The 20,957-nt window shown below is 43.8% G+C and overlaps 1 protein-coding gene across 5 annotated transcripts in view; it reads right to left on the bottom strand.

The window, feature by feature from the left end:
• Positions 1-20,309, bottom strand: part of ttc1 (tetratricopeptide repeat domain 1) — a 93,759-nt gene extending 73,450 nt beyond the window's left edge. For 3 of the 5 annotated variants that reach the window (XM_072512069.1, XM_072512066.1, XM_072512070.1), the window contains exons 1-6: positions 20,107-20,228; positions 17,045-17,444; positions 6,212-6,272; positions 3,802-3,914; positions 1,661-1,697; positions 1,325-1,473 (exon numbers count right to left, since the gene is read on the bottom strand). In XM_072512069.1, coding sequence (XP_072368170.1) covers positions 1,325-1,473; positions 1,661-1,697; positions 3,802-3,914; positions 6,212-6,272; positions 17,045-17,431 — 747 coding nt within the window. In that variant the 5' untranslated portion in view covers positions 17,432-17,444; positions 20,107-20,228. Of the gene's footprint in view, positions 1-1,324; positions 1,474-1,660; positions 1,698-3,801; positions 3,915-6,211; positions 6,273-17,044; positions 17,445-19,577; positions 19,936-20,106 lie in introns of those variants that run through there. The other 2 variants (XM_072512067.1, XM_072512068.1) reach the window with 2 other exon arrangements.
• Positions 20,310-20,957: the final 648 nt, after the last annotated feature.

Below are 20,957 nucleotides of genomic sequence, written 5' to 3'. Positions count from 1 at the left end.
GGGATTCGGGGATATGGTGTACGGGCCGGAGAGTGGAGCCGAGTCCACAAAGATCAGCCATGATCTCATTGAATGGCGGAGCAGGCTCGAGGGGCCAGATGGCCTACTCCTGTTCCTAGTTCTTACATTTAGCGTCAAATAAAAAGCTTATTGTGGCAAGGAATTAAACTAAACAAAATTACAGAAAATTTATGCAAAAATCTTCCTTCAAGCAAGAACCAAGATGGAATTACTGAAGCTTAAATTTATAAACTCCCAATCATAATTACCATGCTGATTACAGAATAAGGATTCAACAAAAATCTTGAAATCAACAATCACTGAATAGGGCATCATTTAAAACCAGTCCAAAAATATTCCAACCTTTTTAAAATCTTATTAGAAGATTCTAGTTCCAGGTCCAGGACAAAATGCATTTCTGATGCCTGAAACACGTCAGACAAATGTAGAATGGCAAGAACATGTACAGTGCAGTCATTTTTACAGAAATTTGAAACTTCGGAGCTTAATTCCTTACATTAAATCGAAGCATTTTCTCTCAAGATCCAAGTGCTCAGACTTGAGTACCAATGCATGTGAAACGAATTACCAATCTTTGGATCCTTTATGTAGAATAAAAAAAATTCAAGGGTGGCCTGAAGCAATGGTGCTATACTGTGCATTGCAACGAAAGGAAACAGATTCACAACTGTATTCCTCCAAACTGCAAGACAGGATAGATGCTGAGAGGATGCTTCCTCTTGTGAGAGAGCCTAGGAGCACAGCGCATAATCAAAGAGTAAAGGGTCACCTATTTAAGACAGTTCTCTCTGATGGCAGTGAATTTGTGGACTTCTTTACCGCAGAGAGCTGTAGAGGCTGGGTCGTTAAGTTATGTTCAAGGCGTAGTTAGACAGATTTTTAATCAGTAAGGGAATTGAGGGTTATGGGGATAAGGCAGGTGAGTGGAGTTGAGGATCATATCAAATCAGCCATGACCTCATTAAATGGCAGAGTAGACTCGATGGGCTGAGTGGTCTAATTCTACGTCTTATGGTTTCCTAATTTTCATCAAACTATTATACAAACACAAGGAGCTTCTCGATCCCATGCATTTCCCCACACTCCGGAGGAGCATAATAGCAAATTGTTTGCTCTGTTTCTTGGTAAAGGAAGTGTTCTACAGTTAAAAATACAATATTTCTAGGTGTCAAATCCAATAGTCACTGTGTGAGACAACTGTAAATTGCCAAACAAAAAATCAATATTTGCTTGGTTATTCTATGATACAATGAAAGGTCTGATTATTGATTGCAACTGATTATTTCATTTATATCATACTTACCATACAGGCGTCCCTGGCTTGTCCTACTGATGGATCTTTTTCGAGAATAGTTTTGTAGTCTTGTAGGGCTTCATCAAGTTTTTCAGATTTCTCATACAGCTCTGCCCTTCTCAGTATAGCACGGATATAATTGGGATTTAACTCAATTGCTATAATTTGAAAAAAGAATATGCCTCAAAATTGTATAAATTACAATTCACCATATTCCGTTTCAGGGAAATTAGTATAAAAATGAAACCTGAAAGCTGTACATTTTCAGAAGGCTCCAAAATCTAAGATGCTAATCTCTTTGTAACAATTTGTGATGTGAGGAAACAACTTGAGCGTAAAGTTTACCTTTGGTACAATCAGATATGGCTTCTTCCTTATTATCCTGAAATAGAAAGAATACCAGGAGTAAAAATCTGAGAATATTGGTTTACTTAAACAATGCTTTAAAAGAAACTTTCTGTAAATTTTAAAAAGATTTCCACATACTTTCTTTCTTTCTACCAAATCTATCGAAACTATAGAGTACACAAAAATAATCAAAACTTCAAATTGGAGATTACAGGACCGAGTTCAGCTGGTTATCAGAATAACCAGTCCGCCATTTGCTGTATTGTATTACCCTGCAATTAGATTATGGTTGTCTTTCATTAGCTAACATATTTACTTTAATGTAGAAAGAGAAGAAAGCATTGCAAGGAACTTATTTTTTAAATCCACTATTACCTCATATCTAAAGCTGATCTTTCCTGAATAGTAAAATCAACCAGTTGTATACAAAATATTCACATGTTATATTCTAGCAGGTCTGTGCCAATTTCTCAAATAAATGACCAATCCACATAAACACCAACATTTTAATATTACATGTACAAAAAAATTAAGCATTCCATTTTCATGTGTGCTCCATGTAGTAGCATCATAGACAGATTTTCAAAATGCGTAAACATTACGCATTTCCCCAAGTAAAGGACAGGCTCACACCTAGCAGCCACGTGCATAAAATGCTGGAATATAGTTGATGCCAATGAAAACCATGATCCAATAAGAAGTTAGATAGGTTAAACATTATAACTACTTTAAATTTCCCATACACCAGAATAATGAGTTCACTTCTCGGAAGAAAATCCAATTTGCACATCAAATGTTGCCACAATTCTTATTTTTCCCTTAGTAATTTTCCAGTACCTCATTAACATTAACTTTTTCTGAACTTTGGGGAGAAAGTCCGTTTTGCAGATTGAAAGGCACTGCAGTAACTAACGATTTCACCGTAGGTCAGTGTTGGTAAGTAAAATTATTTTATCTCATAATCCACTCTTATGTTTTCATTTTGAGAACAGTGAAACAGCTGAAGCATTTGTGCCAGAATATTTGCAAAATGAAACAGAACCAGAAAAGACTATTGATCTTATAAACATTTTTGAACAAGTCACTGTTTGGAGGCACTGGTATATTATTATCTAGTTCACACAAAATCTGGACACCATCAAACAGTAGATCTTTCATCCTCGTGTTCACACACAAATTCCATCCAAATTCTTGGGGGAAATCCACAGAATCACTAGTGAAGGATGCCATTTAGCCCATCTAGTCTGCACCGACACTCTGAAAGAGCATCCAACCTAGATCCACTCCCTACCCTATCCCTGTGCATTGATCATTGCTAATCCACCTAACCTGCAATTAGTAAACTAGGGGCCGGTTTAGCAGTGGGCTAAACAGCTGGCTTGTAAAGCAGAACAAGGCCAGCAGCGCGGGTTCAATTTCCCGTTACCAGCCTCCCCGAACAGACACCAGAATGTGGCGACTAGGGGCTTTTCACAGTAACTTCATTGAAGCCTCCTTGTGACAATAAGCGATTTTCATTTCATTTCAATTTAGCATGGCCAATCCACCTAACCTGCACATCTTATGATTGTGGAGGAAGCCAGAGCACCCAGCTGAAATCCACAGACACAGGGAGAACATGCAGTCTCCACACAGTCACCCAAGGCTGGAATCGTAATCCGGATCCTTGGCGCTGTCAGACAGCAGAGCGAATCGCTGTGCCATTGTGCCAGAAGATTGTTAATTTTGTTATATTTATGGAACAGACATCAATAACTGCCATTCATGGATTTACTAAAAATGGAATTTCAATACAGGATTAAGCAAATGACCAGGTCCATAATCAGGTGCCTGTCAGGGAAGGGCAAGTAAATGTTGAGGAAATCTGTGTCAACAGGTTTCTATGCAAATGATAGTAATCACACGCTTGGCCTCTCACAGCCCACAAATTCAATTTTTAAACACTACATGTCAAAAGTTCCCCTGCATCATTGTTCTTGGTGGCATATCAAAAAAAAAAAAACAAGAAAGCTGCTTAACAAGTCAATTTGCTACAAATATCAGTCCTTCCTTAATAACAGATCACCTGTGTTCACCTGCATGTCTACAAATTTAACCTGCAGAACACTATTTAGACATGACCAATTAGAAGTGCTTACCAGTTTCATTCTAGCAGCAGCCCGATTGGAATAAAGGATAGACCTGTCCTTCTGGTAATAAGCTGGACAAACACCAAGAGCCTCTGTGTAGGAGTTTTCAGCCTCTGTATACTCTACAAGAAAGAGATAGCATAGGTAGCTTATGGTTGTTTTTCAGTAAATATGTAAAATATTAAATGAAGAGAATATAAGGAAAAGTTGGCTTTGTAGAATGGATCCAACTTGCATCAAGTTTTCTTTTGTTGGCCTGTAACACTGGATGTGGCAACAAGATGTTATTTCCACAAAAAATAAAAAAAATTGCTTCCCCTTATAGGGGCATATTCACCAACAAAAAATAATTTTCAAAGCACTTTAATTTGCATTGTTTAATGAGCGCAACTTCAATATTCCTACTGTCTGAATTGTTAACCATGTTTTAAGCTAAAAATTTGGGAGCTACAGGCTACGACGTCAAATGACAACATTGTGCCTACTTAACATACTCGTGGATGTGTAGGAGAACTGTTTTAGCCAACTGGGAGTTAAATTCAGGAAGTTAAGCTCTGTAATAGCAATACATTTGTATTAGGATGCGTGGAAAATAAAACTTTACAAATCCCTTTACAGAGGTCAAGAAATAATCGGAACTGAAGTGGAGGGAGTAGAATTTTGGATGGTGATTGAAAGGGGTGATTTTAGGAAGCTTTGAAAGAGTCACATGAGAAAGCAGAGGATTATGAAGTGAGCTTTCCAGAGTGTCAGAATCAAACAATTGAAAGGTCAACAGGTAGAATGCAGGGTGGGGGGAATCTAGAGGTCAGAAAGAGCTGAGCACAGGGCTGAATAAAGTTGCAGAGGATATGACTGACAAACTTTAAGAATGGCTTCGCCAACGACAAGGATTTTGTTAGTACTATTAATTCAGGAGATGTGCGGGTCATTGGCAAGGCCAGCAATTAATGCCCATCCCTAACTGCACTTGATGCAGCAGAGGCAGTGAGCCACTTAGAACCATAGAACTGCTACATTGCAGAAGGAGGCCATTCGGCACCTCAAGTCTGCGCCTAAAAAAGCACCCTACCTAGGCCCACCCCCACCCTATTCCCGTAACCCCCCCTAACTTGGACACCAAGGGACAATTTAGCATGGCCAATCCACCGAACCCACACATCTTTGGACTGTGGGAGAAAACCGGAGCACCCGGAAGAAACCCACACAGACACAGGAAGAAAGTGCGAACTCCTCACAGTCACCCAAGGCCGGAATTGAACCAGGGTCAGGAGTGCTGTGAGGCAGCAGTGCTAACCACTGTGCCATCCTTGTTGAATTGCTATAGTTCATGTGGTGCCGCTACACCCACAGTAATCTTCGGGAATGAGCGCAAGGATTTTTATACAGTATTAGTGAAGGAGCAGCAATATATTTCCAAGTCAGGATGATATGCAACTTGGAGAGACATTTGCAGGAGGTGGTGTTGCTAAACATCTGATGTCCTTGCTCTTATAGGGGATTAGTTTGGAATGTGCTGTTCGGCAGTACGGTGCTAAGTTACTTGTCACAGACTTCCCAGCCTCTGACATGTTCTTCTAGTCACCGTATTTATATGGCTAGTCCAGTTACATTTCTGGTCAATTGTGAGGGTTTCAATTATGGTAATGCTGTTGAATCTCAATAGGAAATTGCTATGCACCACACAAGTGCCAGGCAATGTTACTTGCCACTTTATCAATGCCTTCACTCCATCCTAAGGTCAGAAGTAAGGATGCTCGCAGATGACTGCACCATTGAGCACCATTTGTGACTCAGATAATGAAGCAGTCGATGTTCATTTGTCTCAAGATCGGCACAACATTCAGGGTTGGGCTCGTAAGTGGCAAGAAACAGGGCATCCTATCTGAACCACAATCAGGGTGACACGGTAGCACAGTGGTTAGCACTGTTGATTCACAGCGCCAGGGTCCAGGTTTGATTCCCGGCTTGGTCACTGTCTGTGCGGAGTCTGCACGTTCTCCCTGTGTCTGCGTGGGTTTCCCCTGGGTGCTCTGGTTTCCTCCCACAAGTCCCGAAAGACGTGCGGTTATGTAATTTGGACATTCTGAATTCTCCCTCTGTGTACCCGAACAGGCGCCAGAATGTGGCGACTAGGGGCGTTCCACAGTAATTTCATTGCAGTGTTCATGTAAGCCTACTTGCGACAATAAAAGGTTATTAAAACAAAAATCAGGAAATTATGAAATATATAGTGTTTTATTCTCAGTATTAACATTTTTAGTCTCAATATTAATAACTACCAACATGAACAAATGAATAAACAATTAATTGACAGAACTATTTCAAAACTACTCTGAATCACGATCATGTTTAGTTAAATGACTATTTGGCTAATTTCAATACACTTGGACTAAAACATGCTGTGAACAAAACCTACCTCCTTTTTTAAATTGCCCATTTCCAACTTCTTTCAAAGTTAGACTCTCACCTTGCCTTCGCTGTAAGACAGAATGTTTATCAAAGTCTAAGAACCTATTGCATGAATATGAAGTGCAGCACTTCCAAGTACAACGTCATAACAGTGAAAACTACATGCAATTAGATACATACCCACACACGCACCTTCATGTCTTAGCTCACCATCCCTTTCAATAACCTTCCCTTTCAATACAGGAATTAAAGCTTTTAAATTCTAGAATCATATGTTTTTATTACAGCAGTAGCTACTATATAAACTAATAGAAAACTCAGAGTTCTCCAATACTATGCTTCATTTCCCAGAACCTTCCTAAAAAGGATGTTCAAAATTTCTACTATAGCCACTGGAGCACTGTTACATAAGAACTAGGAGTAGGCAATTCAGCCCCTCCCGTCCACTCTGCCATTCAATACGATCATAGCTGATCTCACCCCAGCCTCATCTTCACCTTCCTGCCCACTCATCATAATACTGTATCCCGCTACTAATTAAAAATCTATCCATCTCCTCCTTGAATTTGTTTTAGTGTTCCGGCATCCATTGTACTCTGGGGTAGAGAATTCCACAGATTCACGACACTTCGAGTGACGTGATTCCTCCTCATTTCTGTTTTAAATCTGCCACGACTTAGCCTAAAATTATGGCCTCTCATTCGAGAATGTTCGACAAGGGGAGGCATCGGCTCCATGTCTATCTTGTCGATCCCCAATAGCAGCTTAAATACCTCAATTAGAACTCCTCTCATGCTTCTAAACTCCAACAAGCAGAGGCCTAAACTGCTTAGTCTCTCTTCATCCCTGGAATCAATCCAGTGAACCTTCTCTGGAACAGCCTCTCATGCATTTACATCCATCCTCAAGGGGACCAGAACTGTGCGCAATACTCCAGATGCAGTCTCACCAATGTCCTACACAGTTGAAACAGCACTTCCCTACTAGTCCATTCTATTAGCAATGAATGCCAAAATTCTATTTGCCTTCCTTTATCTGGTGCACCTGCATATTAACTTAACTGCCTGCGATTCATTCACGAGGACGTCCAGATCCCTTTGCACTGAAGAATTTTGAAGTTTCTCTCCATTTAGATAAATTGTCTTTTGTTCCTCTGACCAAAATGGATAACCTCACACATCACATTATATACCATCTGTAAACTTTTGGCCCACTCAATATCCATTTGCTTTCCCACCTAATGCAGGTTAGGACATTCTATCCCTGCATCCAAGTCATTAATATAGATTGTAAATAGTTGAGGCCCGAGGTCCAAACCCTATGGCACACAACTAGTCAGTTGTTGAGCATAAACTGACAACTAACTAGAAGGTCCCATATATATGACTACTTTTCAAGTTCCTTTTATCCTGCAAACCCATAGTGAATTGCAAGAGAACATTTAGTGATCTGACTAAAGGATAAATCTTGTGCATTTCCTAGTAGTAGCCTCAAGAGCAGTAGGCTGGGAACAAGTCATCTGTTTATCTTCTGAGTAGTGGATGAGGTATCAAGAAAAAAAAAATTACATTACAAATGCTTTCCAAGTTTTAATTGTCATACCACCATGTATTTTGTTGTTTTTTCTTATTAATAAATTTAAATTCTTAAGATTTTACTAGTTTTTCTTTGTGTGACACGTACAAAATAATTTAAGTCATGGTATAATTTCTCTTTATAGCATGCTCCATTTTAGAACATAGGATGGGTTTGATGTGGTAAAAACTGAAATCTTCTGGAAATAACGCTGACTTTAATAGCCTTCGTGATATTCGACCGAGATGAGCTTCCGATCAGTTCCCCAACATCACTCTGACAGCCTATTTCCATCTCCATACCAGTGCTCAACTCTGCCCCTGCCTCACATTATCTGATGTTGAAGCCCTCATCCATGCCTTTGTTACCTCTAGACTTACACTATTCCAATACACTTCCACATTCGCCCCAGCATCAACTCAAGACCATCCAAAATTCTACTGCCCGCCTCCTGACCTACATCAAATCCTGTTTACCAATCAATGCACAGGGTTTACTGACCTACACTGGCTCCCAATTAAACAATACAAATTTTTAAATTCTTTTTGTCAAATACCTCATTAGTCTCACCCCTCCCTATCTCTAACCTCCTCCAGTCCTACTTATTGCTGAGATATTTATGAACTCTAATTCTGGTCTCTTGGGCATCACCTATTTCAATCACTCTACCATTGATGGCCTTTGGTTGCCCAAATCCTAAAGTCTGGAATTCTCTCAAACCTCTCCTCCACTTTGCTTTCCTCTTTTAAGACACCGTTAAAAACTTACCTCTTATCAAGCATTTGCTCATCTGCCTCAATATCGCATTAAGTGGCAGAGTGTAATATTTGATTGTTACAAAAGACAGACTTACCTATGCAGAGAGCCAGCACCGGTAACGCCAAGTCCCCACAGTCCTCGGGGGTTTGGGCACACACGTGAACCAGGAGTCCACTGCACATGGGCAGTACAGCACCTGAAGTTCTTTGGGTCAAAGACATAGGCCACGTGCGCATGCCCAAAAAGAAAATGGTACGAAAATCGTATTTGTGTGACTTGGAGCAGGGCACCATTTTCAGAGACGAGGTTAGGTGGGGTTATGGGGATAGGGCAGGGGAATGCAACATGGTGGAGTGCTCCTTCGGAGAGTCGGTGCAGACTCAGTGATTCGAATGGCTTCCTTCTGCAATGTAGGGATTCAATGGATTCTTTTTTCTAAGAATCCCAATTCAGGGACAGGGGAAGGTCCCAGTTAAGATGAAAGAGGTGTGGAGAAAGAGGGTTGTATATAAAGGGCTGTGGCTGGCAGACTAAGTGGTGAAGGTTCAAGAGAAGCCCCAGTGATCAAAGGCAGCAGAAGGTTGGTAACTCTGCTGTGGGCCGGACTTCCGGGTGCGGCGATGACCAGCTGAGTCGCACGTTTCGGCAGCTCCCTGTGAAACGGACTTTTGGGCTCTTGATAGGAGCCCCAACGGCAATTTTGACGGCTAAAAACACTGTGCGGTAAACCAGAAGGGAATCCCCCCTGGATACGGATGGAAAAAGGAGAGAGTGGCCAGATTGCAGTGGATCCTTTAGAACAGCGGCAAGGAAGGCAAGCAAAAACCAAGATGGCGTCGGAAGGTGGCAGTTTAACATGGGGCCCTGAACAACAAGAGTTCTTGAAATGCTGTGTGGAAGAGATCAAAAAGGAAATGAAGAAAGAGCTGTTGGCCCCGATACTACAGGCGATCGAAGGGCTAAAGGAGGAACAAAAGACCCAGGAGCGGGAGCTTCGGGTCGTGAAGGCAAAGGCAGCCGAGAATGAGGACGACATACAGGGCCTGGTGGTGAAGACGGAGATGCAGGAGGCACATCAGAAACGATGTGTGGAAAGGTTGGAGGCACTGGAAAACAACGCAAGGAGGAACAACCTGAGGATTCTTGGTCTTCCTGAAGGTGTGGAGGGAGCGGACGTCGGGGCATATGTGAGCACGATGCTGCACTCGTTAATGGGAGCGGAGGCCCCGGCGGGTCTGTTGGAGGTGGAGGGAGCATACCGAGTGATGGCGCGAGGACCGAGAGCAGGAGAAATTCCCAGAGCCATAGTGGTGAGATTCCTCCGTTTTAAGGATAGAGAAATGGTCCTTAGATGGGCGAAGAAAACTCGGAGCAGTAAATGGGAGAACGCGGTGATCCGCGTTTATCAAGACTGGAGTGCGGAGGTGGCGAGAAGGAGGGCGAGCTTTAATCGGGCCAAGGCGGTGCTTCATAAAAAGAAGATAAAATTTGGAATGCTGCAACCGGCAAGACTGTGGGTCACATATCGAGGGAGGCACCACTACTTTGAGACGGCGGATGAAGCGTGGACTTTTATTGTGGAAGAAAAACTGGAATGAGCGGGTTATTAAAAAGAACGTTCGAACGAAGTGGTGGGGCGAATGTGGGGGGCAAAGAGGGGTTTTATGTACTAATCCTGCGATGTGGTAACTTTTCTCTCTCCCACAGGTGGTGATGGGGGAGGAGGGGAGGTGGAGGAGATGGGGCGTTGGCCATTGGGGGCGGGGCCAAGGGAGAAGTGCGGGCTTGGTTCCCGCGCTGTGATAATCATGGCGGGAATAGAGAAGCAGGAAGGAGGGGGCGTCGCACGGTGCGAGCCGAGGTCACGGGGGGAAGCCGAGGTCAGCCAGAGTTTGCTGACTTCTGGGAGCAACATGGGGGGAGTAATTACGCTAGCGGGGGATCTAGCGGGGGGGGGGGGGGGTGGGAGGGGGGAATTACTGGGTTGCTGCTGCTGGGGAGAGGGGGGAGCTGGTATGGGAGAGGATGGGCGGGGGGGCACCACCTGGGGGAGATACAGCTGCGTGGGAACCGGGTGAGGAGCTGGAAAAAGGTGATGGCTAATCGACAAGGGGGGGGGGGGGGTAGGAAGCCCCCCAACTCGGCTGATCACGTGGAACGTGAGAGGGCTGAACGGGCCGATAAAGAGGGCACGGGTACTCGCACACCTTAAGAAACTTAAGGCAGATGTGGTTATGTTACAGGAAACGCACCTGAAACTGATAGACCAGGTTAGGCTACGCAAAGGATGGGTGGGGCAGGTGTTCCATTCGGGGCTAGATGCGAAAAACAGGGGGGTGGCTATATTAGTGGGGAAGCGGGTAATGTTCGAGGCAAAGACTATAGTGGCGGATAACGGGGGCAGATACGTGATGGTGAGTGGCAAACTACAGGGGGAGACGGTGGTTTTGGTAAACGTATATGCCCCGAACTGGGATGATGCCAATTTTATGAGGCGGATGCTAGGACGCATTCCCGACCTAGAGATGGGAAAGCTGATAATGGGGGGAGATTTTAATACGGTGTTGGAACCAGGGCTGGATAGGTCGAAGTCCAGGACTGGAAGGAGGCCGGCAGCAGCCAAGGTACTTAAAGATTTTATGGAGCAGATGGGAGGTGTAGACCCGCGGAGATTTAGCAGACCCAGGAGTAAGGAGTTCTCGTTTTTCTCCTATGTCCATAAAGTCTACTCGCGAATAGACTTTTTTGTGCTGGGTAGGGCATTGATCCCGAAGGTGAGGGGAACGGAGTATACGGCTATAGCCATTTCGGATCATGCTCCACACTGGGTGGACTTGGAGATATGGGAGGAAACAGGAGGGCGCCCACCCTGGAGAATGGACATGGGACTAATGGCAGATGAGGGGGTGTGTCTAAGGGTGAGGGGGTGCATTGAAAAGTACTTGGAACTCAATGATAATGGGGAGGTCCAGGTGGGAGTGGTCTGGGGGGCGTTGAAGGCGGTGGTTAGAGGGGAGCTGATATCAATAAGGGCACATAAAGGGAAGCAGGAGAGTAAGGAACGGGAGCGGTTGCTGCAAGAACTTTTGAGGGTGGACAGACAATATGCGGAAGCACCGGGGGAGGGACTGTACAGGGAAAGGCAAAGGCTACATGTAGAATTTGACTTGCTGACTGCAGGCACTGCAGAGGCACAATGGAGGAAGGCACAGGGTGTACAGTACGAATATGGGGAGAAGGCGAGCAGGTTGCTGGCACACCAATTGAGGAAAAGGGGAGCAGCGAGGGAAATAGGGGGAGTGAGGGATGAGGAAGGAGAGATGGAGCGGGGAGCGGAGAGAGTGAATGGAGTGTTCAAGACATTTTATAAAAAATTATATGAAGCTCAACCCCCGGATGGGAGGGAGAGAATGATGGGCTTCTTGGATCGGCTGGAATTTCCCAAGGTGGAAGAGCAGGAAAGGGTGGGACTGGGAGCACAGATCGAGGTAGAAGAAGTGGTGAAAGGAATTAGGAGCATGCAGGCGGGAAAGGCCCCGGGACCGGATGGATTCCCAGTCGTATTCTATAGAAAATATGTGGACTTGCTCGCCCCGGTACTGACGAGGACCTTTAATGAGGCAAAGGAAAGGGGACAACTGCCCCCGACTATGTCTGAAGCAACGATATCGCTTCTCTTAAAGAAGGAAAAGGACCCGCTACAATGCGGGTCCTATAGACCTATTTCCCTCCTAAATGTAGATGCCAAGGTAATGGCAATGAGAATAGAGGAATGTGTCCCGGGGGTGGTCCACGAGGACCAAACTGGGTTTGTGAAGGGGAGACAGCTGAACACGAATATACGGAGGTTGTTAGGGGTAATGATGATGGCCCCACCAGAGGGAGAAACGGAGATAGTAGTGGCGATGGATGCCGAGAAAGCATTTGATAGAGTGGAGTGGGATTATTTGTGGGAGGTGTTGAGGAGATTTGGTTTTGGAGAGGGGTATGTTAGGTGGGTGCAGCTGTTGTATAGGGCCCCAGTGGCGAGCGTGGTCACGAATGGACGGGGATCTGCATATTTTCGGCTCCATAGAGGGACAAGGCAGGGATGCCCTCTGTCCCCATTATTGTTTGCACTGACGATTGAGCCCCTGGCGATAGCGTTGAGGGGTTCCAAGAAGTGGAGGGGAGTACTTAGGGGAGGAGAAGAACACCGGGTATCTTTGTATGCGGACGATTTGCTACTATACGTGGCGGACCCGGCGGAGGGGATGCCAGAAATAATGCGGATACTTGGGGAGTTTGGGGATTTTTCAGGGTATAAATTGAACATGGGGAAAAGTGAGTTGTTTGTGGTTCATCCAGGGGAGCAGAGTAGAGAAATAGAGGACCTACCGTTGAGGAAGGTAACAAGGGACTTTCGTTACCTGGGGATCCAGATAGCTAAGAACTGGGGCACATTGCATAGGTTAAATTTAACGCGGTTGGTGGAACAGATGGAGGAGGATTTCAAGAGATGGGATATGGTATCCCTGTCACTGGCAGGGAGGGTGCAGGCGGTTAAGATGGTGTTCCTCCCGAGATTCCTCTTTGTGTTTCAGTGCCTCCCGGTGGTGATCACAAAGGCTTTTTTTAAAAGGATTGAAAAGAGCATCATGGGTTTTGTGTGGGCCGGGAAGACCCCGAGAGTGAGGAAGGGATTCTTACAGCGTAGCAGGGATAGGGGGGGCTGGCACTACCGAGCCTAAGTGAGTATTATTGGGCCGCTAATATTTCAATGGTGAGTAAGTGGATGGGAGAGGAGGAGGGAGCGGCGTGGAAGAGATTAGAGAGGGCGTCCTGTAGGGGGACTAGCCTACAGGCTATGGTGACAGCCCCATTGCCGTTCTCACCGAGGAACTACACCACAAGCCCGGTGGTGGTGGCTACACTGAAGATTTGGGGACAGTGGAGACGGCATAGGGGAAAGACTGGAGCCTTGGGGGGGGGTCCCCGATAAGAAACAATCATAGGTTTGCCCCGGGGGGAATGGATGGGGGATATGGAATGTGGCAAAGAGCAGGAATAACGCAACTGAAAGATCTGTTTGTGGATGGGAAGTTCGCGAGTCTGGGAGCGCTGACCGAGAAATATGGGTTGCCCCAAGGGAATGCATTCAGGTATATGCAACTGAGGGCTTTTGCGAGGCAACAGGTGAGGGAATTCCCGCAGCTCCCGACACAAGAGGTGCAGGACAGAGTGATCTCAAAGACATGGGTGGGGGATGGTAAGGTGTCAGATATATATAGGGAAATGAGGGACGAAGGGGAGACTATGGTAGCTGAACTAAAAGGGAAATGGGAAGAAGAGCTGGGGGAGGAGATCGAGGGGGGGCTGTGGGCAGATGCCCTAAGCAGGGTAAACTCGTCGTCCTCGTGTGCCAGGCTAAGCCTGATTCAGTTTAAGGTATTACACAGGGCACATATGACTGGAGCACGGCTCAGTAAATTTTTTGGGGTGGAGGATAGGTGTGCGAGGTGCTCGAGAAGCCCAGCGAATCATACCCATATGTTTTGGTCATGCCCGGCACTACAGGGGTTTTGGATGGGGGTGACAAAGGTGCTTTCAAAAGTAGTAGGAGTCCGGGTCGAACCAAGCTGGGGGTTGGCTATATTTGGGGTTGCACAAGAGCCGCGAGTGCAGGAGGCGAGAGAGGCCGATGTTTTGGCCTTTGTGTCCCTAGTAGCCCGGCGCAGGATATTGCTAATGTGGAAAGAAGCCAAGCCCCCGGGGGTGGAGACCTGGATAAATGACATGGCGGGGTTTATAAAGCTAGAGCGGATTAAGTTCGTCCTAAGGGGGTCGGCTCAAGGGTTCACCAGGCGGTGGCAACCGTTCGTCGAATACCTCGCAGAAAGATAGACGGAATGGGAAAAAGAAAGCAGCAGCAGCAGCCCAGGATCGGGGGGGGGGGGAGGAACCAGAAGGACTCTCAGGGTCGTTAATATATACTGTATAGTATGTATAGGTCGTTGCTACAGATAATTATATATTGGACTGTTAAATTATATTTTTGGAGAGTGTTACTTGTGACAAGGCAGTTGCCAATTAGGGCTAGTTTTCATTTTTGTTATTTATTATTTATTCATTTTTTGTTTATAAAATAGGTCATTGTTATTTGTGTTGTTATAATATTGTGTAAAGGATGCACAATGTACTGTGTTGGTTGACCAAAAATTTTCAATAAAATATTTAATAATAACTCTGCTGTGGGCCATTGAAGTAAAGGTGCCTCTTATAGAGCAGTAGTGTTCTGCTCGATGCGTCAAAGATCTGAAGCTGTTCTTGTCGGTTAGTGTTGGAGTGTAGACTCTGGAATCCAGAGAAACGGAATCTCGGGAGACGAGATGAAAACCCTGTAAGATGGGCCGTCATTGAGGCTGTCCACGTTGGAGCAACTTTTGGACAGAATTCCAAGGTCAGATATAAAATGTTTTTTCTTTTTTAAAAGGTACCCAATTATTTTTTCCAATTAAGGGGCAATTTAGCGAGGTCAATCCACCTAACCTGCACATCTTTGGGTTGTGAGGGTGAAATCCACGCAGACACGGGGAAAAGGTTAGATATTCAAATGGGAAGACTTGAATCCCTTGCAAGAGAGAGAAAGTTTCAATGAGATTGGTTGACTCAGTGTTCACTGATGTCTGGTGGGTTATTGAGAAATCTGTCTTCATCGCACCTGCCATTTATTGTGTAGTGGTGGCATGTTTGACCACCATTAGCCTGTTAATTCACATGTACCTCATCTTAACTCTGAATATCGTAGTACAAGGTAGATATTTCAAATTGTTCAATTTCTCTAACCTTTTATGATAGTTTATTTTTGTTCAAAGCCCATGGAATCTTGTGGCTTTAACCTCTGAGCAAGTGTCTTGAATCTCAAACTGTGTCTACTTTAAACAGAAGGTTACTGGCCCCCTAACCAGAACTTAGCAGAAAGTTGAGATCATAACAGTTTTAGAATGCACCTGTGAAGTTCCGTGATATATTTATGCTCAAGGTACTAAAGTGCAAATTGTTAGCATTTCAATTTTTGCAGCCATCCTCTCTCTCTTCCTCAACATTTCACCATTTAACTTTGGAAAGTATGCTCTTTTCTGTCTTTGCTATTTGCAAATTCTATTTTGTGTTATTATAACTATTACATATGAGAATTTTATTTGATCCGACGTGCTCCTGATTTTGTTAAACTACCCCAATCCCAATTTGTAACTGCAGTACATTTTCCAGTGCATCCTTCCTCTCTCCACCCCTTTCTTTGGCCACCTTGGTCTTCAGTTGTGAAAGACAATAATTAAATTGTGATTTTGTTTTCTCTTTACAGCAGCTAATTGCTCTTTTATGCGCTTCTAATATTTTCTAATAAAGGGGGCAGGAAGAAATTTACAATGGGTTTTAGTGCAGATTTTGTGGATGTAATGAGTCAAATGAATAATACCACGGTTTTAAATTAAATAGACATACTAGTCCAGATTTTGCATGTGTGTTTGACAGCAACTGTCTGTGCTTGCCATTATTATCCCTCTGTATCGGACTGCAACTTCAGGCGTTAGCAAAAGCAGATTAATATGGAGATCCTGAAGTTGCAGTCCATCACTTAATGCACTGCCACAAGCTTCACCGTGCCCAAGCCACCATCCAGTGAAATCAGTTGATGTGGCAAAAACATCCCCTTTTCAGCTCTCACATTGTTGATAAGACACTCTATTAAAAAAAATGACACCATGTTCAGTCAGGTATAACTGCGTTTTAACAACCATGAATATAAACATTGCTGTACAACAGTTCTGGTCCTTAAAAAAACCTATTTGTGGAATCTTGTTAAATGTTAACATTCTGATTAGTTACTATATTTTTCAACTGAACATTAAATAAATGTTGAAAAAACTTTTCATACTATTTCAGCTTCCACCATGTGTATTGGCCAATTGTTATTTTACTCTCTTGTCAATTTTTTAAAAAATGATTTGATTTTAATGCTGTTTCTGGTTGGTGCATTCTTTTATGTGATTGGCAGCTCAATGACATTACTGCAGGTCCACTCTGGGAATCCTTATTGAAGGATGCTACAGCCTACTGCACGAGGTGGTAAATTTTCACCACAAAGCTTATGAGGTCTCCGTGTGGCTCTAGAGGTCAGCAGCAAGGGCCTATGATTTAGCTCTGACCCCAAAATCCAGACCATTGTCACAGATGACAGCATGCTGCATCGAGGTATAATATGGCTGTTGTTATGGGCACATGGCAACTGTGCATCTGCATTTTAGAGCAAGAGCAAAATAGATATCAAAACATTTTATTTGGAGTCCTAGACTGAAAGCCTTGCTTATATTTAGATTACAGAATTTGAAACACTAGCACACAAATAGCAGCAATGTCAGTTAAATGACAAAACAAACATATCCTGGTTTATGGTCCACAAAACAAATTCAGGACTCGGTTCAAAGTTAAACCAAATCCCAGTACGTGAAGTCATATGGATTACCTTTTTTTCTTCTTCAGGCAGATCTTTTTCCAGTTCTCGTAAATATTCTTCATCAAACTCCAGCTTTTTGGCTTCCGTTGTTTCAGAATCGTCCTCCAACTCTAAATTCACTACATCATCTTCCATGCCCACAAACCCATCAGTTCCCAGTGATTCTCGACATTCAAAGAAGTGGTCTTCTGCTGTCTCACCATCAGCAATACATGGCTTCTCAGCATTGCCACTGGCTCCTGAAGGATCAACCTTCACAGGTGATAATTCGCCTGAATCTGACTCAAAATTTAAATGTTCAGTTGGCACTGTCTGCTTCTCTCTCTCATCAGCTGACACATTCAGAACAGTCCCCAATTTTTCAGAAAGCTCTGCGTCTTCTGACTCTCGATCCATTTACAGGTCTGATCTATTGAATTAGGAAAAAAGAAGCTTACTACTACCAAGTGCATAACCTAATATTCTTATCTGTGTGAAGAAATAGGACTATAAATACAACAGTATGCAAAGCTTTTTAATGGAGACATGGTCAAAAATTTATATTGTCTGAAGAGGAGCTCTTAACTTGATGGGCAGTGTAATTTAAAATATCACTACACACTAAATTAGTTTTCATTGAATCATAGAATCTCTACAGTGCAGAAGGAGGCCATTCAGCCCATCAAGTCTGCACCAACCCTTGGAAAGAGTAACCTACCTAGACCCACATTGTGACCCTATCCCCATAAGCCATTAACCCCATCTAACCTTTTGGACACTAGGGTAATATTTAACATGGCCAATCCACCTAACCTGCAAATCTTTGGGCTATGCGAGGAAACCGGAGCACCCAGAGGAAACTCATGCAGACACAGGGAGAAAGTGCAAACTCTACACAGTCACCCGAGGCAGGAATTGAACTCAGGTCTCTGGCGCTGTGCGGCAGCAGTGCTAATCACCCTGCCGTTCTTGCAACTGTTCCCATACATTAAAATTTTTCTAACTATGAACACCAGCAAATAATTGTTCTTCTCTGTTTTCACCCTTCAATATTAGAAAAAAATGCATAAATAATTTTCATAAAATAGTCAAGATGATTTGAGAAAGATGTCCTGACAAAGGTGCCATCTTTCAAATTAGGCATTTAGCAGAGATCTCAACTGTTAGACAAGCATGAAAAGTCACAAGGCACTATTTGAATGCACGGAAACTCCCACTGTCACGACCAACATTGGTGGTGGAGTCTTAATGCAATATTTCCAACAGACAGGATTTGGAATGTTATAGCCCTTTGCAACCTTAAAATTGAGTGATTACTACTTAAAAGAAAAACTGCTGAGGGTTTATCCACAGAAGATCAGGGTTAGAGTTTAAAGACAAATAACTGTGCAGTGCAGGAACAGGCCCCTTGGCCCTCCAAGCCTGCGCCGATCATGTTGCCTGTCTAAATAAAACCTTCTGTACTTCAGGGTCCTATTACCATCCTATTCATGTATTTGTCAAGATGTCTCTTAAACGTCGCTATCGTATCTGCTTCCACCATGTCCTCCAACAGCGCGTTCCAGGCATTCATCAACCTGTGTAAAAAATCTTGCCTCGCACATCTCCTTTAAACTTTCCCCCTTGCACCTTAAACCTACGTCCCCTAGTAATTGACTTTTCTACACTGGGGGAAAAAAAACATCTGACCATGCACTCTGTCCATGCACCCCTCAACCTCCGTCGTTACAGTAAACACAATCAGAGTTTATTCAACCTCTCCTGATAGCTAATACACCCTCCAGACCAAGCAACATCCTGGCAAACCTCTTCTAAACCCTTGCCAAAGCATCCACATCCTTCTGGTTGTGTGACAACCAGAATTGTACACAATATTCCAAATGTGGTCTAACCAAGGTTCTGCACAGTTGCAGCATTTGCATCTGCAGATATTTGCCAAGTTTTCAATGCAGGCTTGATTATATGTCAAAGAAAATATTGGCCTATCTATATACAGGAGACAAGAACCTTTTGGGACATGGCCTTCTTTGCAGCCATGTATTGTTGATTAAAAGTAGTATTCATAGAAAAGATGGATTCGCTTGCTGCTGCTTTCATATTTTCTTCCTCAATGTGAGTTAGCCGACAACTACTGGAACAAGCTGACAACTACTGGAACAAACCTATGAGGAGCGAAGTGAAGCTGGGACTAAGTCTCCAGCATGTAAGTCCGGTGCTCTGTTTTGGGCTAGGTTCCATTTCAGGATATAAGTTTACAAATTCACACCAGCACCAAACCAATGCTAAACTGTTTTATTTTAACAAGAAAAAACAAACTTCAAAAACAATGATTACCCACACTACAAAACAATGAAACAAATTAATCTATCTTTTCCAACATTAGCACCATTTTCTGTTTAAAATTTGATCTAGGTGCCCATTATGCCCCTTTTATTTGATGCACCCTTCCCAGTGAATTAACATCCACCATCTGCAATTGAATTGTTACAAGTTCATTCGCAAATATATTTAGAACTGCCATTATCCAATTTCATGCCAGTTATCGGCGTAATCGAATTCTTACCGAATTTTGCAATATTAGTTTCAGTTATTAATAGTCTCAACAGGTGCAATAATGTAAATAAATGTGGATCAGGTGGTCTTTGTACTGTTGGTAGATGAAATTGTACAGGCCACTCCGCAAATAGCCTGGGCGATTCCAGATTTGATCCACATCAGGGTGCGCGTTTACTTTCATTCCGGATTTTGGGGTGAAACCTCGCACACAAAGGTAAAATACCGCGGAAGTGCTGCAAGTGTTCAGCAGGTCTGACAGCTCCTGTGAAGGGAGGGACAGAGCGGACGTTTTGAGTAGAATAGCCTTCTTCTGGAAAGCATTTCCAGCCCAGGAAGAACCGAGGCTTCTGCCGCTATCGGCTGTTGGGAAGCCGGTTAGGGTCGAAGATTATAGAAGGAATGTGGGCCGCGGCCTCACCCCACCAGCCTCCTGAGGGGAAGGGGGGGGGGGGGGGGGCTGTCGCCTCGATTCTTAGGAAAGACAACAGCTAAATATGTTAACGCAGCGGAATTCGACATCCAAGAGCTTAATGCACCTCCAGATGGTGGCGGGATCCCCTTGATGGATAAACCGAAATCAGGGCCCTGAACCGACTTCACAGTCGGCTCATACCACGGGCTCGCGCGCATTACAGCTGCCAAGCGCCCCACACTCACCTGCTTCAAACCCTTTCGATAACTGCGCATGTCCCGGCCGTACGGAAGGACTGGCTCCTTCACTTCCGGTCCTAATATCCAATCAAAGCGGGAAGGGGCCAGTTGCAAGCACGCCGGGAATTGTAGTGCCAAGGTTTGAGGAATCGCATTGAACTACAGATCCCGGCGTCCTTTGCAGTTACACGGGCACGCTCCCTTTCGGACACCCGCCCACCCGGACGCCCTCTGTCGATGAGCACCAATTTCAGCTTTCTGCCAACAGTTTTTTCAGATCAACCTGGATTATGCATGGCTTTCTTGAAACTTTCTGAAATGTGAATCAATTTCTGGTTAACCTTTCTATTTGCATCAACACCTTATGATATTGGCGCATTAATAATTTTGCTTTAATGGATTTACCAGGCATAGTAACAAACGTGGAAAAGTACCAAACACTATCTTAACTGATATTGTTGCACCTGTATGTTGTTAACAAGATGTGCAGGTGCAAATTTTATGTGTCAAGTGACAATGCTGTATGCAGCCTGTTATATTCAGGTATTGTAATATAAATATTACTCTTTTTGTCTTGCCGAGTTGTGTTGAATTCTGATGAGAAACAGTCGAAGTTTTCCAGATGATGACAAAATGTTTATTGAGTAATATATAATAAACTAATGAGTTCTTTCACTTCAATACTAAACTAGTAAAACAAATAAGTAAGTTTATATTAAATTAACTATTATAATAA

This window comes from Scyliorhinus torazame, chromosome 7, assembly GCF_047496885.1.
Source record: "Scyliorhinus torazame isolate Kashiwa2021f chromosome 7, sScyTor2.1, whole genome shotgun sequence".
NCBI lineage: Eukaryota > Metazoa > Chordata > Chondrichthyes > Carcharhiniformes > Scyliorhinidae > Scyliorhinus > Scyliorhinus torazame.
Note: the sequence above shows the minus strand (reverse complement) of the source record. Positions and strands in the feature narration are given on the sequence as shown.